The following is a 16,030-nucleotide window of genomic DNA, read 5'->3' on the forward strand; positions in this document are numbered from 1 at the left end:
GGAAAATAATTTTTATTTTTATCTACGGCAATAAATTATATAATATATTATTTTTTTTTAATCAAATAAAATGTAATTACCACTCCCACACTTCGGTAAAGTCTTGCTCCACCGGAAAATGGCGCCTGAAGTGAAACAAACAATATATAAATAATATTGCAAAAGTTAACCAGGACTCTATTATTTTCATCATTTTACTCGCCCGCAACTCCGTATGCACGGAATAAAAAAAAACATAATTAGTAGTCTATGTTTTCTTCCAGACTATGTTCTATATGTATGCAAAATTTCAGTGTGATCCATGCAGTCGTTCTAACAAACATTCATCCATCTAAACATTCGCATTTATAATATTAGAAGATTACAAATGTCAGTGGATAGTTTTTAGTGTGATATACCTGCGAGGTGGAGGAGTGAGGGGTGAGGCTGGACCAGACCGTGCGCGGGCCCCCTGCCCCGCTTGCCGCCGTGCCACCTCGCTCAGCAGGTTCAAGCACGACCGAGACAAGCGCTGACTGAAATTCTGATAACATAAACATTTGAATATCATTAACAAGTTCAGTTGCATCCACTCTCCATGACGAAGTTCATAAAACACAATGACACTGTTTCATGCTTAAAAATAGTTAAAATAGAAACTGCAAATCGTTAGTAATTACTTATTAAATTGCCACAAATATATTTTATCTCGCCCGCAGTCCCTTACAACTTAGACGAGTTGTTGACTCCGTCTTTGAATACTGACCGGGAGACAGGAGCCCTTCATTTCGCGCAGGTCGATCTTGCGGAATAGCTCGCAGACCAGCAGCTCGTGCAAGGCCGGCGTGCGAGCGCCGAAGATCTGGTCTATCAGCTCCACCGCCTAGTGAACATACAAGGTCATCTCAACTCCATGGAAAAACCAACTAGCAAGTCCTTTAATATTAGTAAATAGAACTAGTGCTACCCTAGGTCTTCTAACGAACTATTTGGGACATACTTGTCTCGGTTTCCCTAGAAAAGGCATGGCCAATTATTTTAATTTTAAATGTATACTAAGCTACCCCTCCTGTACGAGCCTTCTCTTTAAAAATATGTTTACAAGTGTGTCTACCATATTGTTCTTACATGAGGGTATAAAGGCGCAAGGTCATCTAGCAGCGCCATGTTAGTGTCTTGTCCGGCGCACATCTCGAAGAGCACGTGGCCTAGAGACAACACCTCAGCCAGCTCCGGTGCGGCCACCACCAGCAGAGGACAGCGAGGCAAAGCACCAATCAAAGTGTTCTCCAGACCTGATATCCTAAGGACAGCAGACCACAACTATTCGTGACTAAAAGACAGTCTACTGCTGGTGTTCAATTACGCTTGTCCATAAATCGTCAAAAAGATTAGTATTGTTGTCTTTGTGTTGACTTCCTACAACTTTGGGTGATCTCATGTTAGGAGAGAGAAACAAACAACAATCACATTCCTGTTTCTCTGTGTGATGGATTGTTTTTGAACAAACAAATTAACGATAGATTACGAAGAATTTACCGTGCGACTCCATTCTGTACGACGACATTCCCGGTATGCAAGTGTCGGAATGGAGGGAAGCCTTTATCCTTGAGGAAGAGTAGGCCCTCTAGTATCTGTCTGCCGAAGGTGGCCACCTGCCACGCCGGCAGCCCTACGCCGAACTGGTTGTATTTCTTGCAGTACTCCTCGTTCCATGGACTCTGTTATTAATGCAACATTGAATATCATATGGGCACATTTTATGATTTATTGTGGCCAATTTGCTTTCAATTGTGTGCCACTGACTGACTACCACTTGAGAGGACATATCTTTGCAAATGGATGTCAGGTGGCCCCACTCCTGGTGGCGGAAGCTTAGGATTCCCCGCTATACCTTGTAAATGAGATCCTTTAGTGTCCCACGAGGGTTGAGTGGGGTAATTGTGAGTGCATGGCCACTGGCGAGACGCATGTCAAGCGCTGGCAGCACGTAAGGGTGGTGAAGTGCTCGGAACAGCTCGCATGTCAGCTGCCGGCACCGCTCGCTGCCCTCCAACGGGCACTTGCTTGTCAGCGGCACCTGATATTGTCAAGGAAGGATTTGTACGTTTTCTGTTCTGTTTCGACTGCTGTCACATTAGTATCAACACAAATTATAGTGCCTTTTGTCAAAGATAATAAAAGCAATTTTGATGAGTGCGCCGGTGAGACGCATTCATATTCTTTTAGGGGCGTTGTCACACGAGTTAAGAAGAGTAACTTACCAAAGAAAGTAGTCTGTCTGTTTTAGTTGAATTGTCGTATATTATGAACCAGTGCTTGTACGGACGAGACCCGATTGCTCCTAGCTGGGATTTTAATTCATATCTAAAAGAAAAATGAGTTATTTAAAAAGAGTATTATAAGTAGTCACAAATAATCTCAATATAAAGATGGCTAAAATGCCACGACTACAAGATTAATTTTCTATTTTGTTATACCGTTAGGTTGCATGTTTTATGGTTAATATAAAGGGACGATTATTTATAAAAGAAACATTACTTCGTTAAAAGACTGAAAGGTTACAATTTGTGGACATAGTTTTTGTGTTTACCTTGAAGTCTGTGAGAGGTATTCCGAACATATCGCCAGTGCAACTGAACTCTCAAACGATGCCTCAACTGTTCTGTGAAAATAAATCAACTTACTGAGACAAAATTCACCTTTTAAAACATGTTGCTATCTCTTTTTGCCAAAGAACAGAGATCTCAGACCAGCGATAAGTGCTTGTCTTTTGAACTTAATGTGGACACGAATGAAATCATTGCATAAAGAACATTAGGGTAAATGCTATGAGCCTTGAAAGACGACAGAAAGGTGCAGAGTGAAATATGTAGCTTAGCTATTGTACTTACTTGGGCGAGGAGGTAGGTTCAGATGGAGAAGACTTGCCGGAGCCACCGATCAACGACTTGTTGAACAGCAATTTCGCGAGTGAGTCAATCTTCTGCGCGACCAGCGGCGTCCGCTCTGAGTTCTCTTCTATTTTAGAATATAAACATTTGATCGTTATTAACATCTGAACAAAAACATTAAGTAAATAGACGACCTTCAATTGCATAGCGACACACACATCTACAAATAGACGGGTTATAAGAAGTAATATTCTGTGCCATATTGGCGATTGATTCGATTTAAAAATATCACTAACTTCTATAATATAATATGGACTGGCTATAATACCTGGTAGTTTGTGCCTTTTTACACAATTTTGACGCTGGTGGACTACCACCAAAGCACTAGCTTTGTAACGGTGGTGTGATTTCAAAGTAATAATATGGATAGAATTAAGTGTAACGTAACATCATCAAGCGCGTTTAAATTGGAACAAAGCATAAGATCTTATTTTCGAAGCAATCGCCTATCCATTTATAGAGGTGAGGGCATAACGGCTATATATATTTTATCATACCTTCACTCTCATCTCGATCTGTAGAGACAGATCTCATTTTGAATGCATTCCTTTTCTGCGCAGCTGCTATAGACTGAGGATTCAGTTCTGCTGCAGACTGCGCACGACGACATGCTACTCTCTTCTTCTTCTTTCTATAACTTGATCTGGAACGTTCCTGGTAGAATCGATCATGTCCTGTTGTCTCCGACTCCCTGTCTCCTCTACTTTCAGCATTTGCTTTCAAATGCTGGTATAGATTAAACATCTTACAATTTCTAATAACATATAACTTTATTTTTTTAAATATGTATACCATTAAATGATTTTATTCACTATTTAAAATTATATTAATACTAAGACTGGAAAGTATTTTTTTTATAAAATTAGTTGAAGCAATGTATTTGTCGTTGAGTTTGGTTTATATGTGCGGTTTGTCGACTCTGCTCGAGCACCGACTAATTGAAACCTCACAAGTAATAGCATTATGTTAGTGAAGACGAACGTTCGTACCATGTAAGGCCGTTGTTGTACGAATAGGTTAAAGATTTATATTTTGGTGTGTTTCATATTCTATTTATTTAATCGTTGTTATAGATTTAGAACATCCTTCATATGTTTTCTAAAGACACTTTAACTTTATATCGTAGGCAAAAAACACATTGTCAAAAGCTTTAAGGATTTCAAGGACGCGTTACTTTTAGACGTCATTCGTTACATGAAAGATAAAATAGATATAAATTAGAGTTGAACTAAATGTAGCTCTAACTATAAACTTCTATTTATAACAAATTTGCGTAACTCTAGTCCAGTCATTCCAAAAGTGGGCGATAACGCCCCCTTGTGGACCAGGTTTCAAGTTCCGGGTTATAGTAAAAGTTTCGTTTAGAATTCTCCGTTAATATACATATATAGGTCACAATAATTAATTAATTTAATTTGAAGTTATAGTGGTTTTTAAATATGTGAAAATATGGGGGACGCTAAAAAATATTTATTCTCAAAGTGGACAGTAGACAAAATAAGTTTGGGAACCACTGGTCTAATCAAAGGCCAAGTTCGCTTTTCTTAGTACCAACAAATAAAGGGACCTTCCTTTAATTAAAGACAATTGTTGGTTTTATTTTCTTACAAATTTCTTAAAAATATGAATGTAGAAGGCTACATACTGTGGAGGTCTAGGGAGAGATTGATGAATTGCGTGGAAAGGGAATAAGACACGATAAAGAACTAGTGACAACTGAAATTACGTAAGATCAATATATAGGACAAAAACTGGTGTGCCAACCCTGAGTGGTTAATAAGGACAGAAAGATGATGGAATTAGGTATTGTGTTGATTCAAATATTACTTCTGTCCTATTCTTGACCGTGAAAGTTTAAATATATTTTAATACAGATCATTGTCAATTCTCGCTCGTTACTTAGTACGGCTTCATTGAGACGTGTAAGTATTTGTAAGACGCATGAAAAGTCGCCCTGAAAAACGAATAGAGTGAGCTGATTATAATAAATGTATAAGTTCTATATTTCTTCATTTACATCGAACAAATTGCAAATTAATTTCGACATTGTAAAAATTACTAGAATGATGTATTTACGACAGCCCTAAGCGAATTACAGACAGACGACTGAGTAAATGCGCGTCACAAACAAATAACGCGATTACCCGATTCATAAACAACCATAATACTCTTTAGTCTATAAACATGTTATGTTCATATGCAGTTGCCTACAACTTCGTCTGCACAGAATTAAAAACAAATCTAGTAATAATTATAAACTGTCAACCGGGGATAGTGTAGCTTCCCAATAGTGACAGTTTTGGTGTCCATTTAATGCAAAAAAACAAACAAATCTTTTCCTTTTTAATAGTATAGATGCGAAAAAACTTTTATTTTTATTTTTCTTTTGATCTGTCATTTTTCATCACATGTTTCAAGTGTTGTGTTTTAAATAAAGCAAAATCATAAATATTTAACTTTAAATTGGTTTCAATTCTTAGCTATTATGAAAACAACGGTAATTTTAAGTTTCCAAAATATGGTTTCTATGAAAGATAGAACATATAGATTTTATTTGACTTTAAAACTAATGTAAAATGGGGTGTTAAATAAAAAACAAACATTAACAAAGACATTTTATTAACAATATTTTCTCGCTAAAATTAGTCACAAATAAAAATAAAACTGCCTCTATAAAAATATAGCTTTTTATCAAATTCATAACTATTATTATATCACATGTTGCAATCAAATTGATGGAATTTTATAAGTATTGAAAGTAGACAAACAACAAATACATACACAAACCTCTATATTACGCTGGAAAGGATATAAACTGTGAATTTTGTGCCTATTTGATTATCCATTTTGGCGCTGACGGTCGTGCACTGCAGCGGTGGTGGAAACAAGAACTAATAGAGACAGAAGTGTCAGTAACATCATCAGATTTTGAAATGGGAACGAAAATCTGTCATTTCCATGCTCCGATCTGTCCATATATATAGAGGTCATTGGGCTTATATTGTCATGTGACAGCGCGCCAAAACCGAATCGACCACAGATCAAGCAATAGTTGATAAAATGCAAACTAATGAGACCTTTTTTGTTATAAATAAAAAAATAAACTATACGTTTAACGTTGAATGATTTCATAATCAATATTTCTTTATTGTGCCTACAAAAACATAATCTTAAATATCGAAGAACAAAAAACATACAAATCATTTGAGAAATGTTTGTGAAATTAATTAATTTTTATGTTATATTTTGTCTGTTTCAATATTTATAGCAATTTTAAGTTTTTGAGCGTATTTTATGATGTTAAATCATTTTATGGCAACATATAGGAACTAAAAACTATTGTGCATTTCAAAGCAACTAATTTGAAACCTTCCATACATACATAGAATATTTGATATTCTTTGCAAAAAAAATGCCAATGCATATTTCTTCCTATACAATACTAAAAATTAAAAAAAAAACTTGCACAAAAGGCAATAGCAATTGTGCTTAAAAGCAAAATAGCAATAAAAAAGGAGGGAAATGCTAATTTTTATAATATCGACCTCTATGTATGTATGTTTGTTTGTTGTTGTTTTCTACAGCAGAAACACTTTTCTAAATAAAAGCGTCTACGTAAAAGCGGAAAATAGAGAATACTGAATCTTAATTTGGTATAACACACGCAAAGGTATGTTTTGCAAATGTTTACTTCATACTTACTTTATCGTTAACACTTAAAGTAAACTATACTTAAGATGGAGTATAGGTATTCGATACCGTATTGTAAAAGTTCGATATAAAATCTTTTTAAAACTATCAGTATCTGCTTTGTCGTACAAAAATATACTTTAAGTATATTAAGGCTGAATGTCGCTTGGAATATTATTTTTGAACGCACGTTTATTCCATTTGCGATATTTAATCTTTGATAAATAACAAAGAGTAGTTATTGTACATGTTCATCTATGACCAGGTCATAGATTAGCTCAACTTTACTTTTTTACCTGACATTTTTTCTTTTTATTACAAAAATGTTGTAATGTGTTAGTTCTTGCGACATTCAGCCTATAGTTCCACAACGATCTTATGGCAGTCGGAAAACATGTGAATTATCAGTCATCTTAACAACATATTTTGACCAATGAGGGGGCAGCAGCACGTTTCAATGTTGCCATATTCATAATTTCGAAATTCCATAAAAATATCACGCCTGATGTCATGACATAGTACTTAGATTTGCTAATGTGTTTGGATATATCAATTTAAACATTTAGAAATTACTACGAAGGCACAGGTCATCAATTGCTTAGAATTGTAACAGACGAATTTGGAAAGAAGTGAGGAAATTTTTGCACAATGGTAACCCTTAAATCTTGTAGGCGCATCTGTCAATGTCAAAAAACTGCCATAAAATCGTTGTGTTACTATACTTTTTGGTAAATTTAAGTTAATTTGAAGTATAGAGTATTGAGCTGTTCAAGGAATATGAAAGTTAGGACAGTGTGAGGTCCCAGGCGCGTGTAGTATGGCAGGAAGCCCTTCCAGAGAGAGAACACGCCCTCATTGCGCAAGAGCGAACTTACAACCGATAATTGACTTTGACCTTTGGCAGCATTTTGAATTCTGGAATAAAATAATACGTAATTAGACAGTTTTAGTTAGAATCACTTGTCGCGAATGGCGCGCTTTCGTTGCAAAGTCAAGTGTCACAATGAATAGTGAGGGGACACAAATGTCGACACTTTAGTAAGACTAGTGTTGCGTCAGTACACCGACACATTGTCGGGTTTTCTTCCGAACAGTAATAAATAAGGTTATGGTAATTTTGAATTACGAGGAAACTGACATTTGTATTACATGAATATTTGTGTCACTGCAGTTCCAAACATATCTTATATCATATATATATATATAAATAAAAGTCGTGTTAGTTACACTATTTATGACTCAAGAACGGCTTTACCGATATGCCTGAAAATTGGTGAGGAGGTAGCTTAGAGCCAGGAGACGGACATTTATTCTTTTTTTTATTTCGAATTCATGCCTTGAAGAACTGCTTTTTATTTAACTTACTAATATTATAAATGCGAATGTTTAGATGGATGTGATGTGGATGGATGGATGGGTGTATGAAGATATCTCTAGAACGGCTGAACAGATCTCGATTAAATTTGGCATACGTATAGAACATAATCTGAAAGAACACATTGGTTACACTAATTAAGTTTATTTATATATCCACGCGGACGGAGTCGCGGGCGACAGCTAGTTTAATATAAATAATATTGATATTTAATTATGCCATATTTAATTTTTGTTAGTTATGAATAAATTCATTAGGTTTATTGTATGATTGCTTAATTTACCGTTGGTTTCTTACGACCATAATCTGTACTATCTTTGAGAAAACAGAGGTAACAATGAGACATGAGACGGACATGGACATTTTGGTCTCAAAAACCCATGATTTTTTTTTTATAACATAAGGGGGCAAACGAGCAGCGGGAACACCGAGGTGTTCAACGACGCCCATGGACATCAGCTATACCAGAGGAACCGTAGATGCGTTTCGTTTTTTTTTGGTAAAACCATAAATTGTATTTACTAAAATTTATTTTGCTACTACTAACTAAATTATCAATTAAAACATTATTACGGGTTTAACGATTTTTATTATCAACGCCATCTTGCTATATTACAAAACATAAAAAAAATTTGCTATCCGTACATCATTGTCTATGGCATTAGAATAGACAATGATGTTTGGAATGTCATTAGTTATTTCACAATGTAGTAGAGAAATGTCTTCTTTTATATAAAATACGTATAATTATTATATACTTTCATAATAAATTAATTGTGTTCCAAATTCGAAATATACCAAAATAAAATCAGTCATTTTGGCGCCCTTTTTAAATAAATTAAATTAACATATTTTTTTCATAATTATTTATTAAACATCACAGATTCATTGAATACTGGCAATGTAATCACAGATAAAAAAATTAAAACTAATAAACCGATATTAATTAAAAATAAAATTAGAATTTAATAATAGTAAAAACAATAAATTAATTATCACAGATACAAAACTGAGAAATTAGAGGCTAATAATAAAGATCTAGACGTAATTATAGATTTTGTTACTTCAAGTATATTTTTAAAGTTACTACGGGGTGTTGTTTTTTTCCAAGAATAAAGAACGACAATAAATAAAGAAAAATAAGAAATTAATTGAAATAATACTAAATGTATTTGTACTTTATTATAGTTCTAAAAATATACAAAAAAAAATTTGTGCCTTTTAACCTTTTTGAATTAAATCTAAAAAAAACCCTTCACTTCACCTATGATTTTTAGATGTATTTTGTAAAAATGTTTTATAATTCTCATGTACGTATTAACTGAAACATCATTTTTTTTATCTATGCTGTATGTATATTTCTAGGTACAAATTTTCATCCACCTAGTTATGAATTTACAGCATAAATTTTAAAAAGGCCGAAATACGTACGTTATATCAAGTATAAATAAAGGAACTTTTTAGGTAACTTTAACTTTCACCCCTTTAAATTTTCAAGAAATAAATTTCGTTAAAAGCTATTTAAGCTAATCTACGTAGTTCAAGTATGTGTGAGTTGTATATATGTAAGAAATCTTTATATGCAAACTTTCACCCCCCCAATTTAAACCTTTACATGATAAACTCTGAAACACCTAGTTAATTTTACTCTTAAAATTGTATATCAAATTTGAAATAATTTTGCTGAAACAATAACACCCCCTGTAGACAAACTTACACCCCCTATTTTAGACCTTTATAGAATTAGGAATGGAACCTTGACACTAGTTCAAAATGTATAAAATTAGATCCGAGATTTAAAAAAAAATTTAACACGTTCAATGCCACTCAAATTTTGTTGCCTTAAAGTTTACTCGTAGGAGTAGCAGTGAAGGTGTTAATAGGACCCCTTGAGGGGTCGGTGTTAATGTTATAACCACTAATATGGGATTTATTAAGTTAAATAAATAATTATAAACGAGAAACGTTTCTTTAGGAATAAATATTTTTAAAACACTATATTAATTTGTGTAAGCGAAATGGCTACGCATATTTGAGGTAGGCAGAATTTAATTGTTCAAGGAATATGAATGTAAGGACGGTGTGAGGTCCCAGTCGGGTGTAGTATGGTAGGAAGCCCTTCCACAAAGACAACACGCCTTCTTTGGCCAACAAATTCGTGATAACTGCCATTTGACTTTCACCTTTTGCAGCATTTTGTATCCTGCAATTGTCAAACTTTGTAATATTCTATCGAAATACAGATTACATGAAAGATACAACTACAGACAAACGATTTCTAACTATTTGTAGAAGGCTTTTTTTATTTTTCACTACACTGATGGACCCCCAAATCAATTGTTTATTTATTTGGGGGTCTTATTATTGGGGGTTTTATTGTGATTGACAAATATTTTATCTGGGACAGGATTGTGACATGGCAATGAAGCAACGACCATGTGAAAATAAAGCAATGTGAAGAAATAGAATGAAATGTAATTTGGCTATACGTCGATGTGTAGAATGATATGTCTGTCTACTCCGAGCACTTACCTGGTCTTTATGATGTCTACGGGCATAGAGGCGATGGTGGTGACGAGACCTGACACCATGGAAGCGCAGAAGTGTAGCTGGATGCCGTCGGGCACTATACCCAGGAACCACTCGCGGGCCTACGACACATCGACATCTTGTGACTCCATGAAACCAAACTCAGTGTTGAGAGAAGATTTTGTATACAAGGTTTTTATGTATGCTAGTTTGTGTGTATCCCATTGTGACCGTCTACAGCTTAAATAGTTGATTCGATTTAGACGAATATGGTGTCATTCAAATCATATTCTTCCCCGGAGTGTCTCAGCGGAAGAATTTATACGTAACAACCTAGTGTCGTTATACAAATTGAGCGACAGGGTCTGCTAGTCTCAAAGCTAAGCTAACTTATATGAGGGGTCTTTGTTGCGATACATTACCTGTGAGTATGTACCGAGCTGCGCCGCGTTGACTACCATTGCGCGTGCGACGGTGGGCGTAGCACCGCGCCACAGTTTCAACACACCCTCCTCCTTGATGATCCTGTCCAGGATACAAGGATGTAGAACTCCGTAACAATTGATTTTACGAGTTCCTAGTCGTTAGTTGTTACCTGAGGATGGCATCAACGACGTTCTTGTAGTTCCTGCGCTGCTCTTTGGGCAGACGGCCATCGGCGGTCATCCGGATGAGCGCGACCTCAGCGGGGGTGCCAACGAACGCGCCCACCGAGCCCGCGGCCACACCCAACGCCGCCTTCGTACCGAAGCCGGGGTTATCGCCATACGTCCTAGCGCATAAATATATCATGCCATACAAACTTTACTAGTAGTCGTACCACGTACAGTCTAATGAGTTTACCTGCTAGTGACCTAATTCTAGTGGACGTCCCTTACACTTTTCTTACAAGGAAAGAATGTGAAGGGGAAATTATGGTAGAATTAATAAAATAGTAGTAGAAGGTAGACTGCTACAAATCAATGGAGTTATATAAAGATAAAAGAGGAGTCAGCTTGTGACAATATATTTATCGCCGATATGTATTTGTTAAACGAAGACTTTATAGACATTAAAATGTTTATATAATACATAATGTTTACCACACAATAGGTGTTATATAGTGGCAGGACAAAAGGGGTTTTAATTTACAAGTTGATTGTACTATAAATTATGTCTTCGTGACTCGATACTCGGATATCTGATCCTATATACTTACTAGCATTATATAATCTGTTGAAACAAATATGAATATTGACATAGAATTTTTAGTTACATTACAATGTATAAGTGTAATAAGGTACAGTCGTCGACGTTTGCGATGTTCGTTTAAAACGTTTATCCCTTTATTATACGAAGCGTAATAGCGTATTTATGACATATATTTGGGGTGCAGTACAGATGTTACACTTATTAATATTTTAGTATAATCTTTTTTAACAGTACGCAGACAGAGGTGAGGGCGATAGCTACTTGCTTATAATTTAATGAAAACATCGACAGCAACTTGTTTTTTGCAGGAAGTTACCTTTAAGGTAGTTGCGAAGTGCAAGGCAATGTATCACCACCGCGAACGGTGCCGACTATACATGTTTCTATGCTTTAACTTAGATATGACCTTGACACCGAGTGCGAACAGCGCGTGACAACAAGATACAGTGTCGTTACAAGTAATTATTGACCAAGCGTGTGATCAAGGCTGCCCTACATTCTCTATGGCAAAGTCACGCTAAAACTATCCATTGCGATCCAAAGCCAAAATTAAGCAAACAGAGGAACGTCAAATCACATGGCGGCCATTATGATATTTCACTTTTTTCTTAATTTCAAAATTATGATAAAGTGGTAGCTAACGTGTTTTAAATTTATATCTTATATATAAACTTCTCGTGTCACAATTTTCGTTCCCATACTCCTCCGAAACGGCTTGACCGATTCTCATGAAATTTTGTGAGCACATTGAGTAGGTCTGAGAATCGGCCAACGTCTATTTTTAATCTCGCGCGGACGGAGTCGCGGGCGACAGCTAGTTATATTATAATATATAAAGAAACAAGGTGTCGTCCGCGACTTCGTTCTACGCAGGATTTAGAAAAAAAACGTAATTATGTGCCAATGCATTTGTGTTCTTCCAGACAATGTTCTATATGTATGCCAAATTAATTCGAGATTCATTGAACCGTTCTGGAGATATGTTTAAACAAACATCCATCTAAACATTCGCTTTTATAATAGTAAGATAAATAATATCATTATATGAAAAAAGTGTTTCATCAATTCTGAGTCATTGTGTAAAGTACAATTTGTCTATGGTCAAAGGTTGATTGAATCTACAAAAACAAGCAACACTTACTGTTAATAGTGAGCTTTGATTATAATTGATTAATCATTGCAATCTATATTGACCAGATTATCAACTAAAGATACACATAGTAATAAATAGATAAATAGAAGATAAATTTAATATCTATAAACACATGCTATAGACATGATAAAAGGAAAATCACCTACATCATTTCCTATTTGTTTAATTTCCAAATTACAAAGGTATTTCAAGACCTAAGTGTAACTTTATCACTTAGGATATCTATAGTTCCTCTGCTGTTATATATTAACTAGCTGTCGCCCGCAACTCCGTCCGAGAAGATTAAAAAATACATAGTAGCCGAATCTCATAATTATTGAATATACATATAAAATTTCATATAAATCGGTCAAGCAGTTTCGATGGAGTATGGTAACAAAAAATTACAACACAAGAATTTTCTCCGTCTCCAACTCCGACTCCGTCCACGTGAAAAGATAAAAATAATTAGTTCCCGACAATTATTCGAATTTTTCTCGCCGTAAAAACCATCTTTGAACTTCAACAAACATTTAAAAAAAAGAATTGGCCAAATTGGTCCAGGCTTTGTTGAGTTATGCGCTGACCAACACATTTTGCGATTAATTTTTATATACATATCATAGGTAATTACTAACCCATTGATTTCATTATAATTTACTTTAAATATATTTATTTACATATATTTCTATAGTTACACACAAGATAATAAGTGACCCAATGTTGCCCTTTATATAAATAAGTTACAAGACAGATAAAGTACACTGCACTGCAATAAAGCAAGTAAAAAGGTCTAGAGTTACCAGCATTAAACATTCACAATAAAAAATATACACAAAAAACTCACTGCTTGTAAGAATCAAACAGCCAATTGTAGACGCCAAGACGACTTGTTGTGTAAGTGGCCTGTCTCAGCAGACCAGCTGATAGACCGGTGTACAATGCAAAGAAACCTTCTTTAGCTATGATTTCACTGGCCACCGAGAAACTGGATGCATTCCCGCCACCCAGTTGCATCCTTGTCTTGATCAAATCCAACGGTTGGACCACACATGTGGCCGCCATGCTGTAACAAGCAATTGCTTTACCGTCAAAAATAAACACAAACCCACATACATAAAAACAAACTTTTATATAGAGTGCCCCAAAATTCAATGCTAAACCAGTTATGGTGTATAACCAGGTTGATAACTACATGTTCTAGCTAAATGCTTCGGTAGTGCGGGCTATACTGGTTCTCAATATCAGATCTAAAGATATAGATTTATTTAGTTGCAGCGAGTCGAAATTCACAGAGGCTGCGTACAGATATGTGGAAGACGTTTGAATATTGATGTTTAGTTACCCGTTGATATATTCTTGCACTGTTAATGTAAAGTGTGTATAGTGTCAAATTGGTTGTATACTGTAAGGACGCTATGTAGTTTTTAAATAAATAAATAAATGTTACCAACTAGTTATCAACCTGGCTATAGCCATATAGGTGTATATTCCAGTACAGGTTTATTCTTGAATTTTTGGATACTTAAATGTGTAAAAATATTCCTTGAATTTTGGAACATACTGTATGTGCAAAAATATTCCACTCTTATTAATTCATGACTTTTACTATATTGTCAATACTTCTTATAAATTATATTTTTAATTATATATTTATACTCTACATTTATGGCAATATAATAATAATTATATTTCAATGATTTTATATGATTATTAATGATTAGAAAGTTTATATAATTTTGGATTATGAAATTTCATCAAATAAATAAAATTAGAATAATATGCAAACAGCTTGTTGCATTGCTATTTTTACACAAAAATTGCAAACTAAAAAAACCTGGACTAAAGCCAATCTAGATTGAAAATAAGTTATGTAACATAACTTTCTATATTTCAATGGTCTAGTGGTTGTATATTGTTAGAAATTCTACCATAAATCATAATAAAAGTTTTTTTTTTGTATTTTCGATTAAAATGTTTAATGCACACTTTTAATTACATATACTTTTGTTTGTGCTATTTAAAAAAGAGGTACAAAGATTTTGCTTCTTATATTATGTGTTTTTAATAAGTTTGGGATTACTGTAATATATATAATGTTATATTTTAGTTTTTACAATGGAAACCAACTATTGTATGAACTATATTAAGCTTTATCATGATGAAAAAGCATAAACACTTTTTTGTATGTCATTCTTAATTTCAATGTCATCTTTTCTTATATTATTTTGTAATAATCTTTTTTCACCTACACTTTTATATACTTTACCATTTACCAATAATTTTTTAAACCTGTTGCATGTTTCCTATTGTGTTAATTAGCCTACCGATTGATCGGTCCAAAGGGAAACGGCCAACCTGTGTGTATAAGAGAGGAAGATGGTAATATTATAATACTGCCATCTTCCTACCTTCTACCAGGGTTATTTTATTGATTTTATATTGCTTTCTTTTAATTTATACTCTATATATTTTTAATAAGCTTTACGGAACTTTTCTAGCAGAATCAAAGCAATATATGATACAAAAAATATATTACTTGAACTTAAATTACACAAAACATAGTGTCCATTACATAACTACCGCGGCTGAATAAATGTTAACATTAATTGGAGGTCACGTATAGAGATAACAATTTTTTACGTTAACATTATGCCGCTAATTAAAACATTACTTTTTGACAAATGTATAAACTTCAGGGATTTTTTTATAATTATTTTCACTGTGCATTTAAAAAATCAAGTCATAAAATAAGTACAAACATTTGTTATCATTATTAAAAAATATGCTGAAACGACTTTGATCCCATAAGGACGTTACGGGATAAATAAATATAAAAATAAACTTACCCGGCAAGGCCACCAAATGCAAATTTCAGGGCATTCGGTATATAGCGTTCTTTGGGAGGTCCAGACATTTTGAGCACACAAACTATTTACGAAATTAAATGTAATATGCTTTTTGACTATTGTAACATTTGCTAGAATAAGGCGATCGTCTTGTCTTGATTGACTGATAAAAAAATTACTGTCAGATTTTGACCCAAGTTCAAAAATTGACAGCTGGACATAAATAAATTTGGCAACAGATAAAAACTGTCACACATAGGTAATAAAATGTTTGCCTCGTGTCAATAATATCGAAGCCTTTTAAAATAATTGCATTTGTGAAATCAAAATC

The 16,030-nt window shown here is 34.3% G+C and overlaps 2 protein-coding genes across 3 annotated transcripts; both read right to left on the reverse strand.

Annotated features, from left to right (window-relative positions):
• Window positions 1-49: 49 nt before the first annotated feature.
• Window positions 50-4,171, reverse strand: Slob (Slowpoke binding protein). The gene is made up of 10 exons (XM_013324356.1): window positions 3,431-4,171; window positions 2,874-3,000; window positions 2,573-2,644; window positions 2,244-2,346; window positions 1,874-2,059; window positions 1,519-1,700; window positions 1,108-1,282; window positions 746-862; window positions 399-523; window positions 50-125 (listed from the first exon to the last, which is right to left on the reverse strand). The coding sequence occupies exons 1-10, from the start codon at window positions 3,726-3,728 to the stop codon at window positions 77-79; spliced, it is 1,434 nt and encodes a 477-aa protein (XP_013179810.1). The 5' UTR covers window positions 3,729-4,171; the 3' UTR covers window positions 50-76.
• Window positions 4,172-5,565: 1,394 nt separating this feature from the next.
• Window positions 5,566-15,888, reverse strand: LOC106126775 (mitochondrial 2-oxoglutarate/malate carrier protein). Of its 2 annotated transcripts, none has more exons than XM_013324619.1 (6): window positions 15,700-15,884; window positions 13,698-13,916; window positions 11,123-11,299; window positions 10,950-11,052; window positions 10,531-10,649; window positions 5,566-7,538 (listed from the first exon to the last, which is right to left on the reverse strand). In XM_013324619.1, the coding sequence occupies exons 1-6, from the start codon at window positions 15,765-15,767 to the stop codon at window positions 7,358-7,360; spliced, it is 867 nt and encodes a 288-aa protein (XP_013180073.1). In that variant the 5' UTR covers window positions 15,768-15,884; the 3' UTR covers window positions 5,566-7,357. The 2 variants fall into 2 exon arrangements, with proteins under 2 accessions (XP_013180073.1, XP_013180074.1); XM_013324620.1 differs by lacking the exon at window positions 5,566-7,538 and adding an exon at window positions 9,262-10,201 and having other exon boundaries at window positions 15,700-15,888.
• Between the last annotated feature and the right edge of the window lie 142 nt (window positions 15,889-16,030).

This window comes from Papilio xuthus, unplaced genomic scaffold, assembly GCF_000836235.2.
Source record: "Papilio xuthus unplaced genomic scaffold, Pxut_1.1 DF824992.1, whole genome shotgun sequence".
NCBI classification, from domain to species: Eukaryota; Metazoa; Arthropoda; class Insecta; order Lepidoptera; family Papilionidae; genus Papilio; species Papilio xuthus.